Source organism: Centropristis striata, chromosome 8, assembly GCF_030273125.1.
Source record: "Centropristis striata isolate RG_2023a ecotype Rhode Island chromosome 8, C.striata_1.0, whole genome shotgun sequence".
NCBI lineage: Eukaryota > Metazoa > Chordata > Actinopteri > Perciformes > Serranidae > Centropristis > Centropristis striata.
Genome location: NC_081524.1, coordinates 34,329,925 through 34,345,768, shown reverse-complemented (window position 1 = coordinate 34,345,768; position 15,844 = coordinate 34,329,925). Strand labels below are relative to the sequence as shown.

Here is a 15,844-nt window from a genome sequence, read left to right as displayed (position 1 = left end):
AAACTAATAACAATAAAAGAAAGCAATATTTACAATCAACATATAATTTATACAATCTAACTGTCCCAGCAAAAAAAAAAAAAAGAGAAAATAAAAACAGAACAACCAACAGCTGTGTGTCACTCGCTATCTCTCAGTGTGTGACAGGCAGAAACATAGACTGTTGCTAATCTAGAGCTCTGTGACTCTTCCCCGAGGAGGAGCGGCAGTTTTTCCTCATCTGACCATTTTAAAAAACCTTTTTTGACGGATTCAAATTTTTGGAAATATGTTTCTCTAATTAGTTCATATTTTTTACATTTGGTGAGGAAGTGTAGCTCTGTCATTCAGTCAGTATGTAGCTAATCTGTCAGTGGTCTCTAACATGCCATCACACGACAGAAGCTGCATCCTAATTAGATGCGGGCAACTCTCCTCAACTAGTTTCCTGTGAAAGTGTTTGATTGTGTAAGGAGGTCCATCTGACAGAGCTTTAAAGCAGTGTCTGTTTGTGTGTGAGAGAGAGAGAGAGAGAGAGAGAGAGAGAGAGAGAGAGAGAGAGAGAGAGAGAGAGAGAGAGAGAGAGAGAGAGAGAGAGAGAGAGAGAGAGAGAGAGAGATAGAGAGAGAGAATCTTTGCTCGCTGTGAAACGGGGGACCGTCAGCGTGGTTATATCTGGTAATCGCACCACAGAAGGCCTGTCCTCCTACGCTCAATATGAGCAACTGTAAAGCTAACACACACACACCAGCACACATAGATTAAAAAAAAATATGTCCATACTTTTATGTCATACTAATTATAAATTGTAGCGGTGGATTCTTACATGAGGTCATTATTTTCACACTTCAATTGGACTATCCCCAGCTCTGCCTCATACATTTCTGCTGCTAATAAGGAAAATAAGAAAATTGCCTTAGTGTGTTCACTGTCATGGTCACAAAGCTCAGCAATGTAGTTGTTTCATGTAGCATGAAACCAAACTGTAAAAGGAGGCTCTTAGCAGTGCATGTTCAAGTTTATCCTCTTGTATCAAACTATCACAGACATAATTAATTAGTAATTGTTCCCTCAGTTAAAGGCAGTAAATGAATCAATTTACACATATTAATAACTTTTTATTGCCAATGTGTGAACAGATTATAACATAACTTCAAAATTAAGACCCTTCCTGACTTTCTTGGTTGCCTGAAACAGCCTGTGGACTCATTTCTATGTAAAGAACTCAGGATTGTTTTGCAGGTAAAATCCAAAGGGTATTTCATTTCATTTCATTTATTCGTTTATTTAACAGGGACAGTGCATGGCTCTCAGCCGTACCAGAATTAGCTACGAGCTAAATTTCATCTGTAGCCCCTGGGCAGGAACAAATAACATAAACCTAACACAAACAAACAAGCCTTTCAAACAGCAACAACAAAGTCTCACACTCTAAAAAACACAATACAACACAGGGCAACAGCAAGAGATAGAACACAGTATAACATTAACAAGCACCCACCACAACACAGAGACCAAGTTTTATCGCCATCTGGCCAAAGAGAAATGTGACCGACACTAGGGTCAGTATTGGAAGGGCATTGGATACATGTAGGGACCTTTGTTTGGTTTAGGGGATCAAAACATCATTCAAACTATAATTACAGTGTGACTTTATATACTGCATCTATCCACATGATTCCGGTCAACCACATTCAGTCTTGTTTATCACATCACTGTTTTGGCTGATGACCAGGATGCTCGCTCACACCTTTGGACTGCAAGAATGTTCAAGCAACAGGGAGCTGCAATTCAGTCATTAATTTCAAGGATTTATGAAAATTCTACTTTATACCTTTGAGGATATACTCACAAGCACAAACATTCAAAACACAACACATGCATAAAGAAATGTGCCTCAATCTAGCTTTTTGAATGCCTCTCTCTATCTCCTTCTCTGTGAGGAGTCTCTGTGAGACCTCTCATTCAAAAGGCAGTGACAGTGGTGTGTTTGTGTTAGTGTGTGTGTGTGTGTGTGTGTGTGTGTGTGTGTGTGTGTGTGTGTGTGTGTGTGCGTGTGTGTGTGTGTGTGTGTGTGTGTGTGCGCCTATGTTCCTGTGTCTCTGCTTTAGTGAGTGACTTGTGTGTCAGCAGCTTCAGCCTCCCACGCTCTCTTCACAGAGGATGCTCGTCTGTATGCCAGACAGGAGAGCACAGTCTTAAGTCCTCACGGCCATCGATCTCACACTTTACTTCAAAACAGCAAAATATTCTGGCAATATTCTGTGGGCTTTTTTTTCCTTCTAATTTTCTCGAGTATTTTTTGTTGGTCAACGGACATTAGTGAGCTCAATTGGGGGGCAACACTTGTTTAAAGACAAGGATGGATTAACTGTTCCGCTCTGGGGAAGAGACACACAACAGACCAGATCCTTTAAGCTTCAATAGTCTGATTGTAAGAACCCAGAGAGGAGCGCTGTTGACCATTTCAGTGGACGGCAGCAACTTTTCTAGCTGTGGGATGTTATAATGGATCTTGATTGTAATTATTTAGGGCTGTTTTCCCAGAGGAAATATTCCAAAACTTAAATCATCTGTAGTCTTTTTCCAGACAGCTTTTGCTTACCTTGTGAGAAACTTCTCATTGTGATTTAGGAAATTTTTCAGTGGATTGCTGTAGAGTTATCTAGTTTTTTGGGACTTCTATCGCAATGAGGGAGTGGAAAACAATGGAGAAACTGGAGAACAGGATCTCACATCCCGTTTCTCAACTCCTCAGCTCTCTGGCTTTACCACACTACCAAAGGGTATGTTGCAAATCATGTCCTCTGCAGGGAAAATGCATTTCTTTGACATTTTAACAGTGAAGATCTTTCAAATGATCAATTTAGTCTATTTCAGTTCTAAAGGACACGAGGAAAACTATATACATACAATAGAAAGTAGGGACATGTGTCTTATTTAAGCAGCAAGAAACCTTTGCATGCATGGAATGTGTGAATGATTTTTAGTCTGCTGGGTATGTAGATATTATTAACTGTATGACTAATTGTGGAACTTATGTATAAGACTGTTCTCATCGGCCATGAGGTGTAATTTTATATAAATGATCACAAGATGATCAGAAATATTATATATATATATTTTATACTTTAAAACTCTTAATGTATTTTTTAAATTATTAAATTTACTGTGGAACAAAAAAATAATAATAGTAATAATAATGTTAAGTGAAGAATTAAGAAAGCATGAAATTGAATAAGGTCCATTGCTATGTACAACAAAATGGACAGGCTACCCATTATTAGACACTTGTAGAATGTATTTTCTTTATTTCGTTCAATAAAGCCAATTAATTTTAACTTTGCCACAGACAATCTTAAATCGTATGTGCTTTTGTATTTCATATTTGTAGAATGACGCAGAGATCGAAGTCTTAATAGCAACCAGCAGCTGCATTTGCAGTCACGTGTTGAACAGAAAAACCTTTGAGAATTACCAGTGAGCAAAGTGACTAATTCCACCTTGTTTCACCTGTCTAATATTGCCTTTCTTTTCTTAGACACTTAGATGATAAATGTCAGAACGTCGGTGTGTCGTTTTGTTCAGTTGTGCTAGAATGAGTCACCAGTCATCAGTGCGTGTACACTTTCACTTCAGTGCTGCTGGAGGACCTGGGCTGCTATCAAATGATGTTGTGTGGGAATATTTGCTTTTTGTTCTGAGAGCCCATTCATTCCATTGAGTGATGTCAAAAGTAAATTTACTGAATGAATGTGGTGTAGAAGTTATACAATACTTGAGTAAATATACTCTGTTACATTCCAACACTGCTGAATGACCATACTTGTTGGCAGCAGCTATAGTTCCAGCTACTCATACTGTAGTATCTTTACTTTTTGAAATATTTGTGGTAAGATTACTAAAATCCAGTTGTCGCCATCTTGGCACTGCCTGACGCCCCCTAACTCCCAGCTAATCCAAAAATGGGCCAAGGGGTGGAGCGTGGGTGGAGCTGAGGCAAGCCAAATGCAGTTCCTAGCAACCTGTGTTGGCATCCACCTGCTACCACGCTCTTAGTTATGCACAATGGCCCCTTTCAGACACAACACAGTTTGAGCTGTGCTCTCTGCTGGGTTCAGCAGACATCCGACTAACGTTGCAGCGTGCTGCACCTGCACCAGAAGCACAAGCTAGCCAATCGGTGCGCTACATCGAGCAAAGCATGGGTGTAACAAAAGTCCATTTCAGAGCACAGCTGTGCCGTTGATACATTTTGTCTGAAAGGGCTTTTACTTAAAGCCTTAATATAATGGGTTTTTTTTAAAGTGAGTTTATAAAAATAAAAAAATCACCTGCCTTTTGGTTGTCATGACCAGGGAATTACTTCTAGAAACCAGAACCATTTTGTTTTGGGTTTATTCCTTCAGAGTTGGACATTTTAACATTGTGGTCAATGGGATTGATTCACTGATGGAACCAGCCTCTAGTGGCTGTTCAAGGAACTGCAGGTTTTGGCACTTACTTACTTACTTACTGGCTTCATTATTCAGCATTGGAGGTCGCCGGTTTACTCTTATCACAGTTTATCACTTAACAACAACAACACATAATATCTGTTATTTAGTTTCTTATTATTTAGTTGTATTCCTTGTTAAGTATAATTTAATTTAATATCTTGGATGATTATGTTGACGTTGCTTGTGAACGGTAGAACTTCAGTGACATGAACAGATTGTCAATAGGTATTTACAGACCTCTTTCTTCCATTTCAGCTGTCCGGGGGCTGTGAGTTGACAGTGGTCATCCATGACTTTGTGGCCAGTAATGGTGGTAGCAGTGGTGAGCTGACAGTGCGGCGAGGCCAGACTGTGGAGGTTCTGGAAAGACTCCACGACAAGCCGGACTGGTGCCTGGTGAGGACCACTGACCGATCTCCAGCCCAGGAGGGCATCGTACCCTGCTCCATGCTCTGTATAGCTCACTCCAGGTCCTCCATGGAGATGGAGGGGCTCTTCAACCACAAAGGTAGGATGAGAATGTTTTCATTAACACACTGATGGGAAGAGTGGAGGTTTTTTCTTGTCTTTTTGTTTGTTTGTTTGTTTGTATTGAGTAACATCTTTACACATTAGCAAAAGCTAATTGCATGTGTTTTATGTTTGGAAACAGCAAAGGCAACCTGCAGAATCTTTTTTATCTCACCCAACATCTGCTTGTCACATCCATGCAAATATGGGCACTTGAAACATTAGGAAAAGCTACTACGATGTATTTCTTGTTTGCACACATATCATGGTGACCTGCAGAACCTTCACTTCTCACCAAACAGCTGCTTGGCGGAGCACGTACATGTATTTCTAGGTGTTGCTATGCAACTGTAGAAAGCCTGCTTGAAGCACAGCTCTCTTTCAATTATCTTAAAATCATTTCAACCTTTGAATCCCGAGTACTGTTAACATCCACAGATCTTATTACATTCAGACACACTTATATTGTCTTGAAAATATTAAAACATGAAATATTAAAAACGCCCTGCTAGTGTGCAACCCTGAGAGATATAATGTCAGAATCTGCATCCATTGCCGTGCCCAAAAGGTCTTTTTAAGACAAGTTAAAAATGTGGTCCCCAAGGTTTTTCATTCCAAGTGTTAACCTCACACCAGCATTGGTACGAATAAAAGAAATATTGCTGAATCATATCCGCCAGAGAATTAACACAACACACTACTGTTAGACATGTGGGAATGGTTCAGTAGACATAAATATGACATGATTAATTTATTAGTCTGATATCTACAGTATATTTGGATACATCAGACATGTGAATTAAATAGGATATAGTTTGGAGCATGGCATTAATTACATGACAATGTATATGATTAATTTTGTAATATCCACAATCCCCCATTTTTAATATTAATAAAGGATTATTGTCCGACAGTTCTTTGTGTCCAATATAAAATATTTTTCTTAATAGCAGTAATGCATTGCAGTGCAGGATTGATAATGATGGATGTATCCTGTTAATTTCATTTCATCCTTTTATTCTTCACATCCAGTCAACCTATATCTGTAATCTCCCTGAGCATGTATTTGACTCATGCTGTCAGACTAATGCCCACTAGCTGGCTCAGGTGGCTGATAGATATTGTTCTAGTGGATTGTGGTTTCCTTAACCAGTAGGTGGGGACCATGTTCCTGGTGCTATCCAGTTCCATAATGGTGTGCACTGTTGTTAAATCTGTCTCTGTGATGGTGACTGCTTTCTTCATTGGGAGAACTGGTTTGTTTTCCACTCTGGCAAGATGCAATGTCATCTGCTGTCTTACTAATCCTCAGCAGTCAGGGCTGATTGCAGTCTTTTCATAATCATGATCTTATCTCAAGTTCTAGATAGACAGATTGATAAATACTGTGTGTACTTTACTATCACTATATTTTACAAAAAAAAAGTTTGCAAAAGTGTCACTTCTTACATATATTCACATGAAAACTGACAAACCATATATTTAATGTACTAATTGATACTGAATTGCTTATTGTACATTTACACTAATATACAGATTTAATTGTATATCTGTCAAAAAAGAATGAGCAAGTTATTATATTCTGTTTAATTTACATTACACACAGCATCCCAACTATTTTGATTGTCTTAATATATTTTTCTTGTGGCCAAAATTACTTGAAAATCCTAATCAGACCAGTGTTGAACAAGAATAAATAAGGACTCTATACACTGACATGACCCCTATTTGACGCTTGCTTCGTTGTAGTTATGAGCTGCCGTCATCATGTCTTGACAGAAATTTCTACTTGTGTCTTTCCCTCTTTAATCTGGAAGAGTGGGTGAGAGCTACACTGCTTGTTTCTATGGTAATATAGCATACAAATATTTTGCTGGCAGGCTCTTTGTAGTCAGTATGAGAAAGGTTTGCATTTGTTTTCAAAATTACAGGATGCTTGGATTGTGCATACAGAGACACACAATTTTAGAATTAGCTGAATGATTTACTCCTACAGCACAGGGAGAAGGGTAGAATTTCCCAACTACTTATTTTACACTTTCAACTGCAGCTTCACTGTTTCTCATTTCTGTTTTGCTTACAGAGGCTCTTGTTATATCTGGCTTTCTGTGGTCCCTTGGTTGAGCCTAACCAACCCTCACTGTTTGTACTGTGTGTGTATTTGTGTGGCCAGTAGGAGTGATGAAAAGGAGCTTCTCACTGCAGGGGTTGCTGTGGTTAAAAAAGGCTGTTGCTGAGGACGAGAAGACAAGGATGACAAAAAGAATGTCTTTGCTACTTTGTCAGCCCTTTAGTGTTTACAGACCAGCCATGTAGACCACTTTGTCCAAAGTTGTGGAAGGATGACGGTTCAGGGGATTAGTGTTCTCCAGGAAATCTCCCCTTTTCCTGCTGTGTTTTACAAGCAGGAACAATTGACTGTTGTGGGCCAATGTCTGTGTCTGGAATAACAGAATAGAGTGGAATAGAATGGTTCACATTCAGTAGGATTGACCTGCAAAGTGTATAGCTGGCAGCTGGTTGTCTGCTCTGATTATAGGATGTGTGAAATAACAGTAGTTCACATCTTTATCATGTGTTCAGAGTGTTTTTGTGTCCTGTTTTGTTCATCTAGCTGCCTAAACCTACACATTCCTGTAAAATCAGGTTTAGAACACTCATTTATGCACTAACCACATTTTCAGTTAGATAACTGGAATTCCCCCCTTTGCCAAAGCATGCAGGCTGACTCTCAGTGGCTCTCATAATGAAATGAATAAAAAGGTACAAGCTTAATGACAGTGTAATTGATAAACGAACTCTGAAAGAGAGCAGAGCAGAGAGTCAGTCCAGGGCTGTGTATGAACAAGTGTGTGCGTGTTCTTACAGGATAGTGTGTGTTTAGAGCCCAGGGAGACAGACACACAAACACACACTCATGGTTTAACAAGGACACCTTTGTGCATCTTGCCTGCACAGCTACTGTGGACTGCACAGTGTGTCAGATAAAATGCAGATGTAGCAGAGCAGAGCTAACTGTTGAATATATATATAGGAGTCCTTAAAAAAATAACTCGGACCTTTTAAACCCCCAATGGAAATTCGGAATACCAGGAAAATGAGCTGAAATTTGTAACCAACCTCTGAATAGGAAACAGATTTTCTACTGAGCATTTTGCTGTTCACTTCTCTTGGATTTCATAACCAAGTCTATATTTGTTCCAAGCATACTGCACAACTTGTATGCATCCTAATGGCTGTAAAATATGCACCCACCCACACAAACTGAGTGGGTGCTTCTACAAAGGGTAATACGGTAGATGTGCTGCATGTTTACAGACATCCCCTTGGAACAGAGAGGCACAGTGGAGGCTTGCCCAATATCCTCACAGCAGCCCACTCACGAGAGAGGGAGGGAAGGAGATACAAAGAGAGAGAGAGAGAAAACATCCTACTCTATAATGCTGCATTTGACTTTTTCTTTTTCTCCACGCTGGACTTTCTCTCTGGGATTTTAGCGACGCAGTTACTGCAGAATTTTTTTTTTACTTTTAATCATCATTAACAATGTGAGGTTTTGTATGGGAATTTAAAGCCAGCTGTCGTTCCTGTGGAGATGCTCTGAGGGAATATTTGAAGTCAGAATTCCAGAGGAATCTAGATTGATATTTGACTGACATGGCCCGTGGAATTGAGTCCTTGGTTTCTCTTAACCCTTTTTGCTCAATGGATTCAGCACAAGGAGGACACTCTGACAACTGCAAGTTCTGGCTGCTGGACCTGGGTAGGTGCCTCTATCATGTGTAATACATGAGTAAGGGCATATTATGTAGAACATAAGTAATCTTCCTGCGCTTCTGTTTATGTCAGGGTAGGTTTTTTCCAAACACTGTTTTTCTATTCTGCAGCAGATAATTATGGAGATCAAAATTGCAATTTCTGTTTTAATACTATATTGTATAAAAAGACCGGAAAGTTGTGACAGAACGTTGGCAGAAGTTATAAGTTGCTCTGGTTCACCAGTTTTGTATTATTGGCTGTTCACTTTCTTTTTGACAGTTTATCTGATTTCAGCCTCAGATTCACTCAGATCACCTATTTTCAAATGGGTTTGATGCATAGGGCTTTCATTAATCAAGTGTGGATTATGTTATGCCATTATGGCAGTGAAAGTAATTTGGTGAATGCACTGTTATGTGATGAGATATTAAATCTACTGAAATTACATCGACAAGATTATATCTTTGTCCCTATTTGTATGGCAGGTCAGGCGAGTGCTGCACAGATGGGCAGAGGGTGTTATTGTAGACCCAAGGGTGAAAAAACAATAATGAGGTCAAATAGAATACAATACAATAGACAACAACATGAAAATAAGGAGATTCACACATTTCCAAGCCTTTTGTTGTTTATTTTTGAATATACAGTATAATAAAGCATCAGACGAGTTAAATATCAGACTAGTTTTGACGGAATATGTAGTGGGTGGTCTCTTAACTCTCCCTTATCTCCCATCCCATCCCAACCCCACGCCCTCCCTAACTATGGCTGCTGGTGGCAAGCCCTCTCCAGGATTGTCCACATTTTTACAGATGAGCCAAACCCCCTGGGGCGTTCTGACACGCAGCAACCACACCAACTGATGTTTGTGTGTGTCTGAGTGTTTGTATCACTTCTCCTGGGGAAGATAAGACCACACTAATGATGCTCCCCTGGTGACACCTCTGGAATCCCAGGCATGCTTCTGTTGAAATGCGCAGACTTTCGGGATCACTCCACTTGTACGACAGCCCCTCCCCTACCTCTATTCTGAGACGGAAGCACACACACAAAGTTGTAAATCTTGCGTGTTCTTTGCAGTAGTGTGAATGAGCAGTGACTGAATTATGATAGTGTGTCAGTAGCTTTCAGATAAATTAGCAAACATCTGATGCAGTGGAGAGCATCTGGTGGACTCTTGGTTGGTCTCTTCTCAGGACTATCAGCCCACAGAGTTAAACTGAGACAATGGTATTATTAGGAGGTGGAATATAAATCTTATTTGGCTTTGCATGTCCAATAGCAATGCTGAATTTTGTAAGTTCAAACAGATGGTGGAGGCAGTTAGTATATATATATATATATATATATATATAAACGTGCCCTTAAAGTATGCTATATGGCATGTATAGGCATGCATGCAGTTTGTGCACAAACACTAATGATACATAAACTAAATACATAATAAATACATAAAGTGTATGACTCCAATTATTATCACAGTTGTCTCAGCGGGATGATGCTCTAATTAGTTTATTTTGGAATTAACCAGGAAGTGAGCAAGATTACTCTGATCCAAAAAAGACAGAGACAACACTTCATTAATTGAGTCAGAAAAATTAATTTAGCAAAGATGAACAAACTGTTGCAGCAAAACGATATAAGAAAATATTGGCTATAACAAAGATAAGACATTACATTGGTTTTTATAGCGACTTAAGATGTTTACAGAATTACTGACATAAATGATCCTAATAGGGTTTTGCTATATAAAGTCAAGTATCTTCCAGCTCTGCAGCTCATTCTTTAATATATATGTATATGTATATATATATATATTTTTTTTCTTTTGCATTTGTTATTACAAGTTTACCAGATGAGACAAGATGTAATTTCCAGATTTTGAAAGCATATTGTGTGAAGTAGCATACAGTAGTAGGGTTGGTTGATGCTGTATTTCTTCAATTAATAGTTTTTAAATAGTTTCATAACTCAAACATAACTATTTATTTAAAGGCAATGATTAAAAAGTTAACAAACTCTTAGGGTCCTTCTTGCAAACGAACCGTGTCCCCAATTTTTCTTTCCCATGAACGCAAGCCTGACCAGCTGTTCCTGAGTTGACACCCTGCAGGGCAAAGGGCAATGGTCATGCCCCGTGTGTATGTGTATGTGTATCCCTAGGGTTATTTTCTACTGAGGAGGAATGTGTCAAGGCCACTGACCCCATGTTTCACCCAATATATCCCTGTTAGCGCGACCTCTTCAATCTAATCAGAGCATGTAGATAGCGCCAGATGTTTATCTGACTGTCAAAAGAACATTTTACTCATGACACATTAAAGACAGGAGGTGGAATTCTTTACTTATTTATGCTTTAAGCCAAAAAGACCACATTAGCCATTGTTCAATTATTACTGAAGCTGTATTTCATATTGATGTGCATTAATTCACATTGCAGAACGAATAGAGTAGTTAGGCTTCTGTGTATATATTATTCCACATTTACTTATTGATGCATTATTCCCAGACAACTGGAGCCACAAAATACATTATTAAAGTTTTACATTTTCTATTTAAATGATGAATTCAAAGAGATAAAAGTAATTGTTTCTCACCAGAAACCCAATTGGGGTTAATTGACTGTGTAAAATATTTGACTGGCCAGCAGCCTTTGATGAATTAGCATAGACATACTTGCTAAAAGCATGGTTACACGTTAGGTTATGACCTCAGTGTGTCTCCAGGAATCACGGTCTGTTTGCTCTACATGAAAAGTCCTGACTCCTGTGTCTGACTCCCGGGTTCATTCCCTTTAAAAGCACAAGTTTCCACTTAGGTGCTAAACCATGGATTAGGTACGCTAGTAGGTGTGTGCTGTGGGCTTTCAGTGTTGTTTTCCAGTTATGTTAAAAATACCAGAAAGGGGCCTGGTTTACATTATAAAATAACAGTCATGTTATGCTCAAGTGTCCACTTACAGTCATTTACCCAAAGTATTTAGGACTTTGAAACCTGTATAATTCAAAGGCCTCATCAGCACCTGTACTTTTTGGTCTTAGTATGAATAACGGATAAAATGTTATCCACTGAACTAACAATGTACAAAATGCATGAACAAAAGTTTCAATAGTCCTTGGAGACCAACAATAGTAAATGCTAAGGTATTCAGTATCATCAGAATTATAGCTTGTAATAGTCTCCATGATTGTACCCATGACTAAAACATTCCAGGCCAGTATCGTAACTAGCAGTTGTGATTCTGGTTTTCATTTGGTACTGCAGGGGAGATGGTGGAGCTTGGTAAATCACACAGCATCCCCCAGTTCTGCACTAAAAATGGAAGGTTGCATGTAAAGATTTGTGCCAACAAAATGGATTTTCATCAGATTGGCCTCAAGCGAACGGACAACCCCTGCACACCTCCTTGTGTTTTTATATGCCCTTTGGGTGGAATTTATAGATCTCCAGAGCAGCTCATGCTTCCCCTTCACTAGGGGATGGAGTGGTATCTGTCTGACTTTCTGTCTGGTAAAAAAATAGATTGCAGGATGAAAACAGGATAAAAAGATGTGATCTCACATGCTCTACCTTGACTTATTCACATTATTGTTCGCTTGACTCATGGCTAAGAAAATCCTGCATGAGGCAACCTAAGCACTACAGAATCAGTGAAAGATCAGGACTGTTATCACTCAGTATACTGAGGATATCTCTGAATGACCTTGGCTTGTCAGAGTGAAATGGTAAAAGGAGTCTTAGATAAGATGGCTTCAGAGTCTTATTGGTGTGGAAGATGCTTGTTATTCCTGGAACAGTGCTTTCTTCTTCCATTGCATGCGATCGGAGAACACATGCTTTGTATCAGCAGAGCACAGTTAAAATAAGTCTCCCAAAGGCTGACTGACTGACACGCACGTTCACATGCTGATGTGTTTATTCAGGCTGTGTAAAAGTGTCCAATGATGGAAGGCAGAATTTCCCTACCTGCCATTCATAAGAGCCATTCAGCTTGGTCACTTGGTTTAATCCTTAGCAGCTGCACCTTTTTAACCACTTTTCACCAATTTAATGGCTAAATGATGGAGAGGCTGAGCTCTTATTCTCTTTAGAAGTAGAAGAAGGTTACTTTATTAATCCCACAATGGGGAAATTCAACCTCTACATTTAACCCATTCTTTTTTACACACAAGTGAACACACCATGCAAGGAGCAGTGGGCAGCACATTACTGCGCCCGGGGAGCTGTGCAAGGGGTTAGGTGCCTTGCTCAAGGGCACTTCAGTCCTAGACCTGTCAGTCCCGGGATTCGAATCGGCGACTCTCTAGTTAATCTACTGCAAAGTATCTTGCTTTAAGCTCAACAACTCACAATGTGATGTGATGCAAGGAGAGTACCATCCTCCATTTCAGACTTTTCTGATTTAGTTCAGCTACAGTTCTGATAAGTTTTGCATTTCAACATCCTATATTATTAGGAGTTGTTTTTCTTCATTCTCTTGTATTGGCAGCAGAGTAAGGGATACTCTTGAATTGAACCTTGAGTTCTTACAGGAGGTCTTGTCCAGGGAATGCTGTGTTGTGTCAGAGTTTGGGTCATGTTGCGCAGTGTGACAGCATACAAAGAAATCCAACCTTGGCATTATCCACACAAGACTCCTTGGTGAGATAGCTTGTTGAGCCAGTCAATTTGGTTCCTTTGCAGCAATATTTTTGATGATGTTTCGGAAAACTATTGAGGTAACATCAGTGTTATGGAGGAGAAAACGGGTTTGGCTAAAAGTAGGAAGGAAAACTTGAGTCAATGAGCAGACAGGTGAGATAGACAGGTGGATGTATCTTTGTAGCATTCAGACAGCCTCAAGCATCCCTTTATCCTGCATTATTTTTTCATTGCTCCATCACTCGTCGAAGAATTGCTTTCCTCCTACAGATTCCCTAAGGCGCCACCATTGCTGTGAAGAGGAGGCCAGCCTGCACATAACACATACAGACCCTGTACAAACAAACAAAAGCACACTTTTTTTATAGCATTTGCTCAATGTTCTCTTACTAAATGCAAACTTACATGCCTATATGGTGACTAGAGTGTTGATAATGGTTGTCTCCACAATTTATGGAATAGATTATATATGTACACAGCATCAATGTAGAAAGAAGACAAATGGTTACTGATAATAACTAAAAATCGAATATGCCCAAATCGTAAACATTGACCAAATTAGGTATATCAATGCACATTTGTAAAAGAAGAGTTATAAATGGAAATATGGCATATTGCTCACTTCTCAGTTGAATAACCTACAAAATCTAGGACTGTTTTACTGTGTTTACAAGCATATTTGATGTAAATGCTCTTTTTACAGCACCACACAAAATGAATCAAATGGTTTAGTTGTTATCTAGTGTTACTCCCTGAATATAAAGACCTGCTAATCAATGTACTACTGTAATAGCAAGTTCCAGTCATGTGTTGTTGTTTTTTGGTGACATAACCCCTTTGTGTACATTTCAATCACGGATTATGTCTATATTATTGTGATATGATCATTACCAACCCTCTCTATCTTTTCTCCCTTTCACCTTTAGACACCTTGTCTGTATCCAGTAATGATGCCCTACAACCAGGCTCCAGCCAAACCCTGGGTCCTCACAGCTCACCAGGCCCAAAACGTCCTGGGAACACCTTAAGGAAGTGGCTGACCAGCCCCGTACGGCGCCTGAGCTCTGGAAAAGCTGACGGCCACGTCAAGAAGCTGGCCCACAAGCACAAGAAGAACCGTGACGGCACAAGGAAGAACATGGACACAATGGCTGGCTCGCAGAAAGACTCTGACGATAGCGCCGCTACACCACAGGACGAGACACTGGAAGAAGTAAGAACAGATAAAGCGGTAGATAACCAACACTGTAAAAAAAAATACACAGACAGAGTTTAAGTTCTGACCTGCCAAGTGATCATCAATCTTCTTCTTCTCTCTTTCTCCAGCGTATGCGTAATGAGGGGCTGAGCAGTGGTACCCTGTCAAAGTCTTCCTCTTCAGGCATGCAGAGCTGCGGTGAGGAGGAAGGAGAGGAAGGGGCCGATGCTGTTCCTCTACCTCCCCCTATGGCCATTCAACAACACAGCTTGCTGCAGCCTGACTCCCAAGATGACAAGGTTGGTCACGCAGAGCAGTCTAAATAAGCATACAGATCTATGCATTGTCACAGACAATAGTAGAAAACACAATGTACAAAACCACCACAAGAAACATTTGGGTTTTGTTGTGCATTTAAGCCACTATACCAGTGGTATAGTGGCACTAGCAGCATTAACTGGGGGCATGGATGTACATGTAATTAAGGAAAATAAATTGCTTTTCAGGTGCCTTTTTAACTTTTAAACTTGGATTTGTAAATCTTTTTTTTTTTTTTTTAAACAATTTTGTTCCTTAAAATTACCTAAATATTTATTCCAAATTTATATCAGTCATCTTTTTAATTTTATTTTGGTTCATATAGAGGTCATCACAAAGCTTACAAAAAAACAAGTAAACTTTTACTTTTGGCACTAATAACATTTCTTTTTTTCCTCTTATTTTCTTGATGGTTGCATGTTCCTCCCTTCAGCATTATGTTGATTTCTGTTCTGCTTCTCTTCTTTCCAAGTTCCCTTATCTCTCCATGTAAAACCACTTCCACTTTGGATCCTTCTTCATTAAACTTTTTTTCTTGCCCTTTTGTTTTCTTTCTTTCACCGACTAATTGTCATTCCCACGGAGTGTAATTGTTCTACTGTTGCTGAAGTGAATACTCCATTCATGTGTTGCTGCAGGTGTTTGTTGGTCTAAATGATGGTTCCTGTTAAGTCTGGTTTTGAACAGGGGATCCCTTTAAAGCTTTGCCTGCCACTATGCCTCAGACTGGGCTTTGTTGCAGAGGCAAACTTTCCCTCAAATGGAGTATTTAGCAACATTGTTTGCTGTATATAAGTGGTTTGACCAATCATGGTACTCGTGCTTGAAGAACAATCTAATCCCAGAGCTTGCCCTAAACCCACCTGTAACCCTGTTTTCCTGAGACCAGCCTGTGATTGGCTCCAACTTGGTCCCGAATTAACCCTTTTATTAGGGAGGT

At 39.5% G+C, this 15,844-nt stretch overlaps 1 protein-coding gene across 2 annotated transcripts in view; it reads left to right on the top strand.

Annotated features, from left to right (window-relative positions):
* Positions 1 to 15,844, top strand: part of triob (trio Rho guanine nucleotide exchange factor b) — a 117,365-nt gene that overhangs the window by 90,151 nt on the left and 11,370 nt on the right. For both annotated transcript variants that reach the window (XM_059338642.1, XM_059338643.1), the window contains exons 37-39: positions 4,734 to 4,986; positions 14,315 to 14,601; positions 14,715 to 14,885. In XM_059338642.1, the coding sequence (XP_059194625.1) occupies positions 4,734 to 4,986; positions 14,315 to 14,601; positions 14,715 to 14,885 (711 nt within the window). The remainder of the gene's footprint in view (positions 1 to 4,733; positions 4,987 to 14,314; positions 14,602 to 14,714; positions 14,886 to 15,844) is intronic.